Source organism: Marmota monax, unplaced genomic scaffold (genome assembly GCF_021218885.2).
Source record: "Marmota monax isolate L192 unplaced genomic scaffold, Marmota_monax_Labrador192_F-V1.1 WCK01_AAM20220418_F8-fsc00185, whole genome shotgun sequence".
Taxonomy (NCBI): Eukaryota; Metazoa; Chordata; class Mammalia; order Rodentia; family Sciuridae; genus Marmota; species Marmota monax.
The window spans coordinates 2,025,650-2,042,290 of record NW_026693278.1 but is presented as its reverse complement, the minus strand read 5'-3'; the positions used below and the strand labels follow the sequence as shown (position 1 = coordinate 2,042,290).

At 47.9% G+C, this 16,641-nt stretch overlaps 1 protein-coding gene across 1 annotated transcript in view; it reads right to left on the bottom strand.

The window, feature by feature from the left end:
- Nucleotides 1–16,641, bottom strand: part of Srrm4 (serine/arginine repetitive matrix 4) — a 149,909-nt gene that overhangs the window by 31,707 nt on the left and 101,561 nt on the right. The window contains exons 2-5 of the mRNA XM_046456412.2: nt 10,958–11,104; nt 5,218–5,304; nt 3,758–3,829; nt 1,119–1,145 (exon numbers count right to left, since the gene is read on the bottom strand). Coding sequence (XP_046312368.1) covers nt 1,119–1,145; nt 3,758–3,829; nt 5,218–5,304; nt 10,958–11,104 — 333 coding nt within the window. The remainder of the gene's footprint in view (nt 1–1,118; nt 1,146–3,757; nt 3,830–5,217; nt 5,305–10,957; nt 11,105–16,641) is intronic.

Genomic DNA, 16,641 nt, shown 5'->3' with positions numbered 1-16,641 from the left:
TAAGAAAGGGCCAATTAATTGAAAGATGCCAAAAAAAAATGCAGTTCAAGATAAAAACGAACAGGTGGTTCAAACACGGAACATTCCGTGGGTCCCTTGACCCAGGCAGTCTGGAGGTGGACGGGGATCAAGGCCTGAGGGCAGGAGAAGTTGGTGCCCACTTGTCCACCCAGCCAGTTCCGGGGGACACCAGCTCATGCACCTCCATTGAGAGCAGGTGCCGGGGATGCGGAGCCCGGCTTTGGTAGGTCAGTAGTGGCCCACGGGTGGTAGGGGGTGATAGTGACAATATCTGCCACGTCGGAGCTTGGCTAGGGCTAGGTGTCCTGCTAGGTACCTCCTGTCGACCACCCCTGTGTCGCCCCTGAGACCTGTGGGTGGAGGGACAATCTAATCAAGGCACATTTTACAGATGTGGGAACCCAACCTCGGATGGGCCAAGAAACTTGCCCCGGATCCCCGAGGTGACTGGGAAGTGGCCCCGGAGCCCGAGTCCCCACAGTCCACGCCTTCTGTTAAATCCATGGACAAGTGGCCGTAGCCCCAGGGAAGGCATCTGAGGCCTCCAGAGCTTGGCTGGTTCTGAATGAGCCCGCCAGTCAGCGTAGGACTTTGCCTTCTTTCCACAGCTCTAGATATGGCTGCTGCCACTTAAGAAGCCACTGTCCCCTGTCCTGATCCTCTGTCTGAACAATTTGAGTTTGAATACTGGCTCTGATTGAACTTGGCTCTGTGGACCTTCCTGTCACAGCCCCGGAGCCTCAGTTTCTCTATCTGTAAAATGGAGAAGAGACATATCCACCACCGAGATGTGACAGGGGTGAACGGGGGTGTTGAATGCGTCCACTCGTGGCAGTGGCCGGTGCAGGACCCCACATATAGTGAGTCCTGCAGTCCTGACCTCTGGGGTGTGGCTGGGCCTGGGACTGACTGGGTGGATGATGCCCCTATTCTGGAGTTCAATGGTGGCATCTTAAACAGACTCAAGCAGAACTAGGGTGCCACATGGGGCTGGCCCAGGAACAGAGGTGGAGGTGGCAGCCGAGCCAGGAAGTGGCCCAGAGCCTGGTTCAGGGAAGCAGGAAGCAGAATGAGCAGCCGGAGGCCGCGGGTCTTACCTGTGTCTTCTCTTCTTGGAGAAGGACCTGGTTCAGAGGGAGGAGGGAGGGGGAGGGAGGGAGGAAGGGGGAAGAAAGAGGGGAGGGGAGAGAAGAAATCTGGGTGAGTTTGGGTCTCTGCTCCTGGGACAAAGGCACCCTGGGCTTGTGATCATGCTGCTAGGGGTCGGGACCCCTAGCCAGTCCCCCCACTCTCTCAGGTTCCAAAGAATGTGATGCTCACAGGGCAACCTTGGTTTGAACCCCAGATTTCCAGGCCAAAGCCTACCCATGCTCCAAAGTTCACCCCAAATTGCCAGCAAGGCTGTCCCAGGTGAGGCTGTTGACGGGGGCCTGCGAAAGAGTCCTCTGTCTCCTCCCCTCCCTCTAATCATCTCTCTCCCTAGTTGGAGATTCCTCCTCCTCCCGGCTGACACCACCACGAGGTCCCTGGCTGCCACATGGAGGACTCTTCCTGTGTGCCGGGTTCTGGGCTAAGCATCTATCACTCCCAGCCTCATTCGATGTTCCCCCAAACCCTGTGGAGGACGATTCGCAGCCGTCTTCCAGACAAAGACGCTGAAGCTCAGAGAAGTGAGTTAAGTTGCCCAGGGTCACACAGCTTCACCTATGTGGCTTCTACTCATTCTCTTCTCGCTGTGGTATTTTGTAGTGTTCTATGAGCCCCTCAAGCTCCTCAGAGTCTTCCTCTGTGCTTCTCCAAGCCCTGCTGAGCTTCTCACTGGGGGATATGAGGGTCCAGACCTCTCCATGTGATTGTCACCCATTTTCCTCAGCAGCATGTGAGTAATCTGAGGGCAGGGCCTGGATTTGGGTCACCGTCCTGTTTTGGGAGCTTGAAAACATCATTTATGTTTCATATAAGGGGTTTAATAGAGCTGCAAAGAGGAGAGAACTATTTAAAACACTGAAGCTTTGTTAATTAAGAGATAAGGACAAATCTCATTAAAGTTGAAAATCTTTTCTTTTTCTTTTTTTTTTTTAATACTGAGGATTGAACCCGGAGATACTTAACGCTGAGCCACATCCCCAGCCCCCTTTCTTATTTTATTTTTTTAAATTTTGAGCTTGCGACCATGCTAAGTGATTGAGGCTGGCCTTCAATTTGGGATCCTCCTGCCCCAGCCTCCCAAGCCACTGGAATTACAGGTGTGCCCAGCAAGATTGCCAGTTGTAATGCTTCAGACATCGTTAACCAGACATTTCACAAACTTGGGGAAGCTGGCTCAGGAGCAGGGCAATGCTCAGCCAGGGAGGGCTCTGGAGGGGCCGGCAAGAGTATTTCCCCGTCCTCATCTCCCTCCATGATTCCCCTCCCCCCAAAGGACACTGTCTCTACAATGGGGCTCCATGGTGCGAAAGACTTCTGACACCAAATTGCCCTTTTGCTCACTGCCCACGTCTCATATCCACGCACTGATTTGCCCACATCTTTATAATAAGCACAAACTCAGCCTCAACTGAACATCAAGGCAGGCGCTGGACATAACCAGGGAGCTCAAACTGGGTTTGGGACAATTCTAGCAACAAGGGCTGAGATGTGGCCAAAACCCTGAATAAGTAAAAGCCACACTGAAACCACTTTGAATCGGGCTTTCAGATGCACAGGGCAAACCCAAATGACCTCCCGCTTTTATTCTGTTAATAATCCAAATTGCTCGCCGCATTGGAAGACGCAGTAATAAAATACAAATGAAATACATAAAATATAAACTGGACGTTTCCCATTATCCAGGGCCAACCACAGGGTCTGGGAAATGTGTGTCAGTGGCAGGAGGAGGCTGAGACGTGTTAAAGCCCACACCGCTCCCCAGGCCAGCTGAGGGCTGCCCGTGGGAAACTGGCTCAAGGAAGACACGGACCTTTCTTTTATGGAGGGAATGCAACACTGAGATTCTGTTTTGTAAAATCTTTCGATTATAAATGTTGACTTGGAGCCCTCTGGTTTAAATCCTTCTGGTCTTTTCCCCCTGTAAACATGTGTGTGCGTGGGACCGTGGATCAGTGTGTGCATGCATGTGTGTGCACAGTGGGAAAGTTCTAGAAGGTGTGTTCTGCTTACAATGTCCTTTCACTTCTGACCCCGCTCCCCTCCCACAAGGGTGAGCCATCCTAGCAGCCACGTTCTCCAACCAGATCCCACCCTCTGGGACATAGGGGGACCCCCATGTGAAGCCTTCTCTAGGGAATTTGGAACAGGGAATTTGGACAGTTCAGAGTCTCCTGAGGCTTAGCTTGCCATGTGGAGACACGGGGCAGGGTGCAGCCTTGTCCCCTTACATAGACCAGGAAGCAGAGGGAGCCGTGGCTTCTGCCTGACCCCATGAGCCCTCTATTCCCTCTCCTTGCCCCCTTGCCCACACCTAGGGGGCCACTGAGACCCTCCTGCTTTCTTCTAATCAGGCCTTTCCTGGCCTCAGTTGGGATGGTGGACCCCTGGTCCCTGCATCTGGAGTCCCAACTTGTACATGATATTAATATATATATATATATATATATATATATATATATATATATATATATATATATAAAATAAATTTGCTGCACAAATGACATGAGATGGTTCCAAACGACATTTTGAGTCTCCCTTCCCTATCCCACCTGGGAGGCCCCTGTTTATAAAGGAAGAAGGATGATACCTGCGTCGCTTGTGTTTCTTGGAACTTTTCTTCTTCTTTTTCTTCACGGGCGATGGGCTATAGGATGGGGACCTGTGGGAAGGGGAGGCACTTCAGAGGGAGGCTGGTAAAGGCCAGAGTTGGTTTCTCAGGGCGCTTTCCCCAACCCCTCTGTAGGGTCTCAGCTCTTTTAGAACTGCTCATCAAGGGTCATCTTAACCCCAACAGTAGCTTTTTGCATTTATTTTAAACATGACCATGTACTTTTTAAGTATTATCTCATTTAACCCTTCCACATGCTTCTCAGGTACAGTTGCTACCAGAACTTTTCTGATGAAGAAACAGAGGTTCTGAGAGGTGAAGGGATCTGCCCAGAGACACACAGCTAAAAAATTGGAGATCTTTCCATCCCAGGAGGGAAATGACTGAGGACCCACTCGACCTTTAAGGAATCACAACGTCCGTCCCCAAACGCGAGCTCGGTGGACATTTATTGAATGATGGATGTCTGCTATCTCCTTTTTGAAAAGTTCTTCAACCCACCCCTAAAATCAGGAAACTCCACTTGTCCAATGCCACTCCTTGCCTTACAATGGCTACATCTCAGCTTCTTCACCCACATTCCCTATGGGGTTTTCCTTGGGCCTGACCCTTTTAGGACTAGGCTAAAGGGTGTCCTAGAACAAGGTCCCAGAAAAGTTCAGGCTCAAGTGGTCCAGACACTGCTCTCTGCTGCCCCCTGCAGGCGTCTATGAGTATTGCCTTGGCCGTTCGGTGGATTCTCCACTAAGAATTTTCAGGCCTGGTTCTCTGGGGTTGGGACACCAGGTAAGCAAGCGTTCAGGCTAGTGAGCGACTGTCTACAGGCAAACCTGGAAATATTTTTCAATGCAAAACAAAAAAAAAAAAAATTAAACGATGGTGTATAGAAAAGTAAAAGGCAATAAATGCAAAAGAGCCATTGACTTGGCAAATATTGTCAAGTCCATTCATTATCCTGGGCATTTGGCTTGATGGACAGTGGGGTGGACACCTACTGGGAATCAAGACCCTGCAGATTCTTTCACTCCCTCGCTGAGCCTTTTTTCCCCTCATCCCTAAAATGGGAATATTAATGCTTGCCGGGGTGGATAGAGGTCGGGAGGTCGGGAAATCAGGGTAGTATTATCAGCTTAGTGTGATCCTCCGCACTGAGTCAACTCTCAGAGGAACTCAGTGCTCATGATAGTGACTGTGCTCCTATTTAATTGGTCACTTACTACATGCCAGACACCAAATCCCAAGAGGCAGGTATCATTGTCATTTGTTTTCAGAATTGGAAAAGCTTAGAGGTGAAGTTCAAGGTCACACAGCCAGTGAACAGGCAGAGAAGAGATCTGCACTCTACGGAGAGTCCCCTACGGACTCCAAAGCCCCTGTCACCCTGTTCTGTTCCTTTCCGCATCTTGAAGGTTTCGTCTCCCCCCGGTGGGTGGTCTCACCTCCTTCTCTTCTTCCGGGCAGATTTCTTCTTCTTCTTCTTCCCCCTGGAGGAGGGTGGTGGTGTGAAGTCTCTGTCGAGGGACGCACTGTGGAGAACAAAGAGTCAGAGGACCCAGGGCTCCCCCATCCCCCAGCCAGGGCCCTGGCAGCCTGGGAAGGGGAAGGACCCAGATCCTTGCAAGACCAAGGACCCAGAGCAAACACCTAATTACCACCTCAGGGCTGATTCGGTCACACCTCAGATTAAGTGCTTCAAATGAGGACTTAATGAGACAGACGCTGAACGCTACCCAAACACCAATTGATTATTTAAAACAGAGTTATAGAGGTTAACTACTCCTTAATAGATTTATTATTGAATTTGCAAATGGCTCACCTTGGTAAATAAATCACTTTTTAAATAATTAATCAGCAGTTCAGCCCCCTCCTTCCCCAATCCATCCTGTCCCATGGTGCCTGCTGGAAATTCAATGGGAGGTGGAAGGTATGTTAAGTAGCAGCTGATTACTAAAAGTTTATTTGCCGAGGTCTAATGTAACGAGATCCATATCTTATACCGCCTCCCAGAACCTCAAAAACCTCGCTCTTCAGAAATAATTATTTCCCGTGCAATTAAATTCAAATGCTCAGGCTGCAGTTAAATGATGTCAAGTTATCTCCTTTTATAATTGGGGCAGGCTCCAGGGATATATTTTTTTAAATGCTATCCCATAGCAAAGAGAGAGGGTTTGGGGGGTGGAGAACTATTGGGAATTGAAACACGAAACCCAATTGAACTTTACTGGAAAATGTAATATTATCATCATTATTTTAGTAGCAATACCACCAGCATGGATGCATCTATCCTGTGTCAGGAGTTTTAGGTATTTGGTACGCCACGAAAATAGTTTGAGGGTGGTGTGATTTTTAACCCTCTCGTTTTACAGGTGGAGAAAACGAGTTTCAGAGAGTTGAATGGATTTTCCAACAGCCACACCATCCAGAATTACCCAAGCTGGGATTTGAACCTGGGTGATTCCTGCCCCCGCCTCCCCCCAGCTGCCTTCTCAAAGTTGATTGTGGGGCCCAGTCGTCTGGAAGTTGCCCAGCTCCCTAGAGAACATTGTCAAATGCTGCCATGTTTAATTCCACTCTAAGAATCTGGATCATTGGGATTAATAGAGGAGTGATGAAATGATCAGAATATACATCAAGTTCTCTGCATCTCCAATAAATGAAGATCCCACGGCCCCTAGAGATAGCGTTTCCAAGAGAGTCGCTTTGAGCAGGTTAAAAATAAATGTCACAGGAATCAAGGACGTGCTGCTTAATCATGCTTACATGTCATGAAGTGCAAACAACACACATACTCGGAAGCGAACAGGCTACTTGGGTGGATGCAGTGGCCCTTTCCAAATATTGTGTCCAAAAAGTGTTTGACACAGAGGACGAGCCTAATAAATATTTGTCCAGTGACCAAATGAGGGGTGAGTGGATGAACTAATCCAGCTACGTGTTAAATCATCAGGTTTCATATAAACACAGCCTGGCCGGGGAACAGCTGCCAAGGATTTGAGAGGAAAAATAAATAAATAAATAAGGGACAAATACTCAAGAAACAAAACAAAACAAAACCTTTTCATTGTATGTCTTTTAAAATGAGGAAAAGGTCTCTCTGTTTCAGACAAATATTCAAACTCCTGGAATATTTGCCAAGGGAGCCCAGTTTGAGAACCACTGTCTTGGACTCGAATTTAAGTCATAGGGCAAAACTGAGAAAGTATTTAAATTGGGGTAGATTTGAAGTCTGTGAGATGGCTTTCATGGATCCAGCCCCTTATAATTCCCCAGTGATTTTGCCCAGGGGAGTCTGCCCTCCCTCGACCTCTTCACCCTGCAGCGGCTTGCCCAACACCTGCCAGGTGTGCCGTCACCAAGGGGCTAAAGGGGTAGAAAGGCATGAAGCACTCTGGTGTTACATGTGCAGGGGCTGAGGACGCAGTGCTTATATATACTGCTGTTACAGACACGAGGTTACGCACAGTGACAGAGCATGCGGCGGCTAAGTATGCAGTGGTCACAAGTGGAGCCGTCAAGTTGGTAGTGGTGAAGTATGCAGTGGTTAAGTGCTCAGCGTGGTGAAGCAGGCAGAGGGTAAGTATGCAGTGGTTAAGTACACACAGGCAGAGGGTAAGTGTGCAGTGGTTAAGTACACACAGGCAGAGGGTAAGTGTGCAGTGGTTAAGTACACACAGGCAGAGGGTAAGTGTGCAGTGGCTAAGTACACACAGGCAGAGGGTAAGTGTGCAGTGGCTAAGTACACACAGGCAGAGGGTAAGTGTGCAGTGGCTAAGTACACACAGGCAGAGGGTAAGTATGCAGTGGTTTATGTACACACAGGCAGAGGGTAAGTGTGCAGTGGCTAAGTATACACAGGCAGAGGGTAAGTGTGCAGTGGCTAAGTACACACAGGCAGAGGGTAAGTATGCAGTGGTTTATGTACACACAGGCAGAGGGTAAGTGTGCAGTGGTTAAGTACACACAGGCAGAGGTAAGTGTGCAGTGGCTAAGTATACACAGGCAGAGGGTAAGTGTGCAGTGGTTAAGTACACACAGGCAGAGGGTAAGTGTGCAGTGGCTAAGTATACACAGGCAGAGGGTAAGTGTGCAGTGGTTAAGTACACACAGGCAGAGGGTAAGTATGTAGTGGTTAAGTACACACAGGCAGAAGTAAGTATGCAGTGGCTAAGTACACACAGGCAGAGGGTAAGAAGGAAGTGGTTAAGTACACACAGGCAGAAGATTAGTATGCAGTGGCTAAGTACACACAGGCAGAGGGTAAGTAGGAAGTGGTTAAGTACACACACAGGCAGAGGGTAAATATGCAGTGATTAAGTACACACAGGCAGAGAGTAAGTATGCAATGGTTAAGTACACATAGGCAAAGGGTAAGTATACAATGGTTAAATGGCTAAGTTCACACAGACAGACGGTAAGTATGCAGTGGTTTAAGTACACACAGGCAGAGGGTAAGTGTGCAGTGGTTAACACACACTGGTGAGGCAGGCAGTGGGTAAGTGTGCAGAAGTGCCTAGTGGTTTTGTACACAGTAGTTCAACACGCAGGGCCAGGAGTGTGACGGTCACATATGCAGGGGCTTAACACACAGTGGCCGAGTTTGCTGAGGTCAAATCCGCGTGGCTGAGAACACAGCCGTGAGGACTCCTGGCCCCAGATCCTGACTAAGTGGATTGAAGCCCAGTCTCTTCCTGGCTCTGGGTCTCATTGTCATCACCTAGAGGAAGGGAATCAAGGGCAGCCCCATGTCATAAGTCATTGCCAGGATCAGAGAAGCGGGCTTGTGTCACACACCCTGCTGGGGCACGGAGTCAGTTTACAGTAAAGGGGCTTCTGTGAGGGTCACGCACCACACGCTGGCATTTCAGTCAATGACAGACAGTGGTCCCATCAGATGAGAACGGAGCTGAAAAACTCCTGTCGATTGCCGCCCAGCGCATCACCCCGTGACACTGGTGTGGACAAACCCTCGGTGCTGCCATAATACTTGGGGACAATAACAAATGACAGTTGCCAGCTGATGTACTCATTATACTTTGATTGTTAGAGCCAACGCCTATTTATGAAAAGAAAGCATTTATCGCAAAAGAGCCTGCTCTGCTGCCACCCACAGATGGTGCTTGACCTCAGATCTCGATGGCACCATGTCCTCTTGTCCTTGATTGAGTCTCGTGCTACTTTGTGCATCTATGGGACATGTGTAAAGCACGCATCCTCCGTGTGCGCCAGGCTGTCCCATCTGGGTCCGCGTGAGCACACGCTGATGTTTGCACAGTGACAACGTCTCCTAAGGATGGATCTCTCAAAATACATCCCCGTTGTTAAATGATGCATGACCGTCGTGGAATCATTATGACTTTTATTATCACCGTCGTGATTATCATCGCTGTGCTTTTTAACACGTCAGAGAGTCAGTCCCAGAGAGAAGGGTGCGAGAGACCCAGACGCTGTACGTTGGCAATGTGGCATCGCTGTTCAGGTTTCATGCCCAGAACCTTCTCTCCCGGCCCCAGGAGACTCACTCAACATGCTTCAAGACTTCCTGTGCTCTGGACCCACGGCTGGGACCCGTTGGTGTCCCATCTAGTTGATTCCTCACTGTGACCTTGAGAATGGGGTTTTCATATTCCCATTTTACAATCATGAAAACTGAGGAAGAGAAACATGGTCACTCAGTTTGTCAAGGGCAGCATCCCAGGGAGAGCCCAGGGCTCTAGGTCTCACGGCCTCCCCTTCCACCCTTGGGAAGATGCTGTTTTGAAAAGACAGAGTTTCTCCTCTTCCCTGTTCTCTCTCCCCCGCCCTCAGCTGTCACAATAACTTCCCTCCCTGTTTCCTAGACAGTACTCTCCAGATCTGATATTGAGCTCCACTTCTGAAGAGTGGATTGGACGTCACTGTGTTTCTCTCCCATTGAATTCACAGCCTCACCTTGGTCACTGTGCAAACATCAGTCCCATCGCTGAGACTGCGTGGGCAAAATCTCTGGCTTCCTAAGCCACTTCTTCAAAATGCCATAACCTTGTCTCCTAGAATCAGGGTCTTTAACTAGAGGTCCCTGTGCATCAGCCTCAGAGGTCAATAAACCTTCTGAAAAGGTGCCCAGGATTTTCAGAGTGACACATTTTTTTCTGAACACAGCAGTCGGCCCTCAGCTTTTATCTAATTTTATCTAATTCTCAATACAGCTGAGAACTGCTGCCTTAGTCAACCAAGAACTGCAGAATGTAAGGAAGAGAATTTGAACCAAGGGCAGAGGTCCTCGGGCTAATCTCGGTCCTCCTACAAAATGGCCTCAGTTTCCCCACCTACAAAATGGCGTTGACACCCTCTGATTCAACATCAGGAATCTGGAGGAGATTTATTGGTGGGGAAACCAGATTCATTGGCCCAGGACTGTGGCAGGATAACAGGACAGGATTGGCTCCCGTTGGTGAGGCTGGATTACAGAGTGCTGTAAATGGATTTAGATTCTCCAGATGCCAAAGATAGGATGGTCTCTAATATTGGGGGGGGGAGGAGAATCACGGGATAGATTAACCTTTTCATTAGCATCTATAGAGTAATGTGTTAGATGTTAGTCTAGGACTTAAGATCAAAGAGACGGGAGTTCAACACTTCACTTGGCCACACTCTGGCCGCCATATTTTGGGCAAGTTACTTCTCTCTGATGTTCAATAAAATACTTATTATACAGCAGGTGCTTAAAAGGTGCTTTGAATAACTGAACTCAGGAATGAATACAGAAATCTGGAACTCAGATCTGGGCTGAAATCATGATTTGGGAACCAAAGGCGCCTTCGAGCATTAAAATGGAAAGAAACTATCATTTATGGTTAGGAGTCAATAAACTGTACCAAGAAGGTCAAACCTACCCCACTTCCTGTTTTTATAAATAAAGTTTTATTGGAACTCAGGTTTGCCTATTTATTTGCATAATGTCAATGGTTGGGTTTGTGGGACCATGGCAGAGGCAAGTAACCATGTTCACAGATCTAAAGCAATTACTATCTGTTTTTCTACAGGAAATTAAAAAAAAAAATCGACTGACCTCTTTTTTAAGGGTCTGAAAGAGGAACTTGTAAAAGAAGGGAGGAAACAGCCAGAGAAGCCAACTTCATTTCTAAATCTCCAGGTTGAACTTCCGCAGAGACCAAGAGAGGAAAGAGGAGGGAATCTCACCTTCGAGCTCTGGCAGGACCCAGCTCCCGGCAGGCCTTGTCTCTCTCCCAGCTGTTGGTGCCCAAGGCCTCGGTGGCCAGACGCTGACCCAGTTTTTCTGAAGGTCCATCCTGGGCTGGACCTATGGGGCTGCTCTGGGGCTCTGTCCTGTGGGGGAAGAAATGAAAAGGCATGGGTTAGGTGATGCAGAGGACCGGTCACTAGATTCAGATTTTCATTTTCAGCTTCCTTTGTAGTTAGGTTGAAACTGTTAGATTATCTTTGGACAATTGTCTCTGAGTAGTCGTTTCCACTTTAAGCCAGTCATGAACCCCACATGACTTCTCCTGGTCTCTCTTCCTCTGTTCTAGTGACTTTGGGGGCCACATATTCTGGAGGATGAAGCTCCTCAATGGAGGAGAAACAACAGAATCACATCAGATTTTCAAGAGAGACGTACACCTTACTAAGATTAAGACACTCAGATTTTGGAGCTTGTTACTGCAGCATACGTTAGCCTATCCTGACTAAACCATGGGGAGGTGCAGGAAACCAGCATTCTACTTTCTTGTCTTAAGACACAATTGGAGGACAAAGCATGATATGATAGCTGAAACTCTACTTTGACAGTTCTATTTGATTTCTCCACCTCATCTGTACACTCTCATGCACGGTTTCTCTTGACATCATTTACCTGTGGCTTACCATGGCCCAAAAATATTAAATGGAAAATTCTAGAAACAAACGAATTTTAAGTTCCAAACGTGCACCATTCTAAGTAATGTGATGATATCTTGCATCATCCCACTCTGTCTTGCCCAGAAGTGAATTATCTCCCTTACTTGTTGATCACTTAGCAGCCATTTTGGTTATCAGATCGACTGTGACTGTACCACGGTCCTGTTCAAGTCACCTTTATTTAACTTAACAATGACCCCAAAGTCCAAGACAATGATGTTATCCACCTGGAAGCTGAAGAGATTTGCTAAGTGCTTCATTGGAGTAAAAAAAGCCGAAAGAATAATGATTTTTTTTTTCAGTGAGATGCACTTATGTAACTTTTATTACAACATGATTGTTTAATTTTATTATCAGTTATTGTTAGTCTCTCACTGTGCCTGATGTATAAATTAAACTTTATCACGGTTGTGCATGTATAGGAGAAGACAGAGGCTTCAGTACTCTCCTTGGTTTTAGGCATCAATTGGGGATCTTGAAACACTTCTGCCGTGGATGTGGAGGGTATGACGTCTGATTACTTAACATGTCTGAGTTCCCTCAATTGTAAAACAGGGAATAATATTAGCCAGTGTATTGTTACATTGTTGTGCAGACAAAACGAGATTATTCATGCAAAACAAAAAAGTCTAGAAATTGTCTTTTTCTTTTACTTCCTTGCAAACCGATTGTCCCTGACAGGTATGAGATCACCTGGGATCTCAGAGAGTAACCCGAAGCTCCCTCCTTTGCTACAGATGTAGGCTCCAAATAATACTGGGGAGCAGCCAAGGAGTCTCATCTCTTATTTAGAGTCCCAGAGAGTGACAAGAAGTTGCCTAGGTCCTCAGCTTTTGAAGAAACTGTCGCTCTAACTCCTAGCTCCCAACCAGGAGGAGTCAGGAGTTCGGGGGTCACAGATGTATTTGTCACCTTCTAGAAAGTTCTCCTCCCTGCTCACCCTGTCTTCAGACCCCCCAGGTCAGACATCGATCAAAAGCACTAGCATTTTTCATGCACCAGGCTGCTGCAGCCAGTGCATCAGGACTGGTTTCAGGACTCAGGATGAACGCATCTGATAAGCCCTCCACTCCTTGGGGCTTCCAGGGGAGCAGCCAAGCCCAGTCAATATTGAAGGAAGGGCAGAAAAACACATCCATCTCTGTCAGCTGCATATCAGTGAATCTTTAGAAGCAGAGCCAGGAGGGACGGAGGTTCTAATAAGGGCTGCCCTCCTCCCTGACGGCTCCTGGCTTCTAGAACCCCCTTCCACCTTACCCAGCCTCGGTTCTCCCTAGACCTCCCTACCCCAGTCTCCTACTATGAGAGCTCCATTTCTGTGCCTTTCCCCCCTGTCCATGGGTCTCTGTGGAATTGGAGCTAGGAATTGTTACATTGTTGTGCAGACAAAATGAGATTATTCATGCAAACAAAAAAGTCTAGAAATTGTCTTCTCTTGACAACTCAAAGCTTGCAGTTTCTGCCTTGCTCCCAGCAAGACCGGCCTTGACCTGCTCTTGTCCTGCTTAGGTTCACCTGAGTGCATTAACTCCAGTTTCCTGAGTGCTTCTGACGTGGGCACAGCAGTTCTAGAATTTACATCCTGGATGGAGGAGTAGATAATCAACACAGAGGTAAACCTGTGGCTTATTTAATGGTGATCGATTATGGTGAGAATAAAGTGGTATGCAGGAGTAGGGATGGAGGGGTGGCTGCTATCTTGCAGAAAGGAATCAGAGAAGACCTTTGAAGGGAGTAATGATGGAGCTCAGACTTGAAAAAAATAGGGGCCAACCTTGAAGCTTGGGTGGTTAAAAATGTGTTCACAGATTCTCTGACATTTATGCCATCAAAAAAAAAAAAAAAAAGGAACGAATTTCTTTCCCTATGAAGTTGGATGGGCTTATTAACTTCCTTTAAGTGCACAGAATGTGGTAGAAGTGATAATGTGTGACTTTCCAACTAGGTCACCGAAAGCTCCTTCTGCCTTGCTCTCTTGATCATTCTGGGAAAAAAACAGCTGCCACTTTGCAAGGACACCCAAGTGGCCCCACAGAGGGACCCATGTGAAGAAGTGAGGCCCCCTGCCAACAGCCAGCACCAACTTGTCACCTTGAAGTGGATCTTCCCACTCCAATCAAGCCTTCAGATGTGACTGCAGCCCCCCCCCCCCCCCCCCGAAGACATGTGGCCACAACCTCATGGTGAACCAGAACCACCCGGCTAAACTCCCTTCTCACAGAAACTATGAAGTCCCATAGTTGAATGCTGTTTTCAGCCACCAAGCTTTGGAGCTGTTTATTGCATAGTAATATCTAATTTCTACCCAGGTATCTGCAGAAAGGGAGGTTTAAAGACCCTTAGGATCTACAAGGAACAGAAAACAAAGACCAGAGTGGCAAGAGGTGAGATCAAAGATCATGTCTTTCGGGTCTGGGAGGGCCTTTGGGTTTTCTGAGCTGAAATGTGGAATCTTTGGAATAGACTTACGGAGTTTGTCTTACCTTTTGGAGGGATTGTTCTAGAATTGAGGGGCACTGGAATGAGGGGAAGAAAGAGAAGAGCTGGGGAGCCCTCTGCAATGGTTCAGACTCAGATCAGAGCAGCAGGGATGGAGGCCATGCATGGTCAGGCTCCAACACAGTTTGAAAGCAGGGCAAACATCGTCTACTGCTGGTTACACGTAGGAGCAGGAGAGTAGGAGAAGGGCAAGAGTCAAGGATGACTCCAAGGTTTTGAGCTCCGGCAGCTGCCAAGAGGGAGCCCCTGGTGAGATGGAGAAGGTGCGCGGGCGTAGGGAGCAAGACTCCGGGGACATCTGCTCCTTTTCTAGGATATGACAGTCCCTTTGCTATGTCGATGGCAGCCCCTAATAATGAGCTGTCATTTAATTGTGTTCGCTCACACTGCAAGCTGAGCTCCCTGAGAACAGGACTGTTCTTTCTGCCTCAGATCTTAGGGAGAAGGCTCCCTTCAAAAAGTGAGAAAAGGCTTTTGAAAGGCTTTGGACTAGTGCTTTCATCTTAGCGTTGATGGGAATGGACACCCAGAGATGGCCAATAACCCAACTAGCGCCTCCGTCTACTCAGATTGCCCCACGTCTTCTCAAATCTACAGGATTGAACTCAGCGGCACTTGACCCCTGAGCCCCATCCCCAGCCCTATTTTGTATTTTATTTAGAGACAGGGTGGCACTGAGTTGCTTAGTGAGCCTTGCTTTTGCGGAGGCTGGCTTGAACTCGACATCCTCCTGCCTCAGCCTCCCAAGCCTCTGGGATGACAGGTGTGTGCCACTGCACCTGTCTCTACAGCATTTTTTTTTTTTAAAGAAAAGTGATCCAAAAGTTCATTGATTTATACCTGTTTCCTAGCAAAGCCTTGAGTTGGAGACACATAAGATTGGAATTTTGGCCTCTTGAAGCATTGTAGGGGACCAAACGACAAATATATACCAGAAACAATCCTATAGTAGACAAAAACTGAGTCATCTGGAGTGTAGGGGCAGCTGGGGGTGGTATTCCCTGGGCCAACGGGAAGGCTGGGATTCAGGGATGGGAAAACCTGGCTGTGGTGTGGTGAGGAGGGAGGGGATGGGGCGGGAGGGGATTCACGCTCTTTGACGAGGTGGATGGTGTTTTATTTCCTTTTTCCAACAGTGCTGGCTCTGCCTCACCTGGGCTTGGGTGCCAGGCCTGGGATTGTGCAATAAAAGGGACAGCCATAATTAATTCTACCAGGCACACAGGCAGCACTGAGGGGTGTGGGGAGAAGGGAACCTTCCATAATATAACATTTGAAATCTTTTTTCAAAATATTCCAATGCTTTGTGTCACAACTTTCTGAAAACTGAAAGAAACTCAAAAGGCACGAAGTTTGAGTTTCCCAAATTTGATGCAGTAGCCGAGGCTCCCCAGGAATTTTTTTAAAATGCAGATTCCTAGGTCCCATCCCAGTCATAATAAAGGAGTCTTAAAGGGGTGAACCTAAGAATCTGCATGTTAAAGAACAACCCAGGTAATTCAGCTTCCTATGGGGTCAAGAATAAAGTCCAAAGACCCTGCATGATCTGCTTTCAACGCCATCTCCTATGCCTCTCTGTCCCTTTCACTGTTCTAGCCACGTGGTCTCCTTGTTTTCTCAAATAGGTCAAGCGGTTACCTTCCCCAGGGCCTTTGCTCCTGCTGCCTCCCACCTGGCATGCATTTCCTCCAGTTCTTTGCCTATGTAGCTCCTCCTCCTCATTGAAGCATCACTTCTCCTCTTCACTCACCATAGAAACCCCTGGTGCCTGCTGCATTATTTCTTTATATCACTTATTATCATTTGAAACAATCATTTTCTACGTTGTTGGCTAACCAGTTCTCTTCTGGACTAGAACACAAGCTTCATGGGAAGGGGAACTGGTCACTGAATCCCCAGAGACATAGTGTCTGATGCAGTATCTTTCTGCTCAGAGAATGTTTGTTGAATGACTCAATGGATGGATGGATGGATGGATGGAGAGATGGATGGATGGATGGATGGATGAACTAGTGAATTCTGACCACTGATCCTTTGTGGGAACCATCCATCAGATTCGACCTCTTATTACAAACAACGAAGTGGGGTTCCTGGGAAGAGTGCGGTCTGAAGACGCACAGCACTTCCGTGGAATCAGCCGGGCCCCCACCTCCATCAACCTGTCTCCAGCTCTGCACCCTTTTCAGGGCCTCAAGAAAAATCCCGAGATCCATTTTGCTGAAGAGTGATGGCAGCTGCCTCCTTGTCCATGTTGCATTAAATTAAAAAAAAATACTTAAAAGGAAGGCGAGATTTTCGGGGGGACAGCTGAAACAGTGGAGTCAAGGGCCGGCACAGTCCACTTCCCAGGGGGAGGGGCAGCCACCGGTGCCGAGTTCCTCAAGGACCCCCCCTCCCCCTGCTTTCCTGCTAATCAGCAACCTGGAGCTAAGAGGCTGCTGCCGTTGTCGTCATGGCAACCGGAAGAT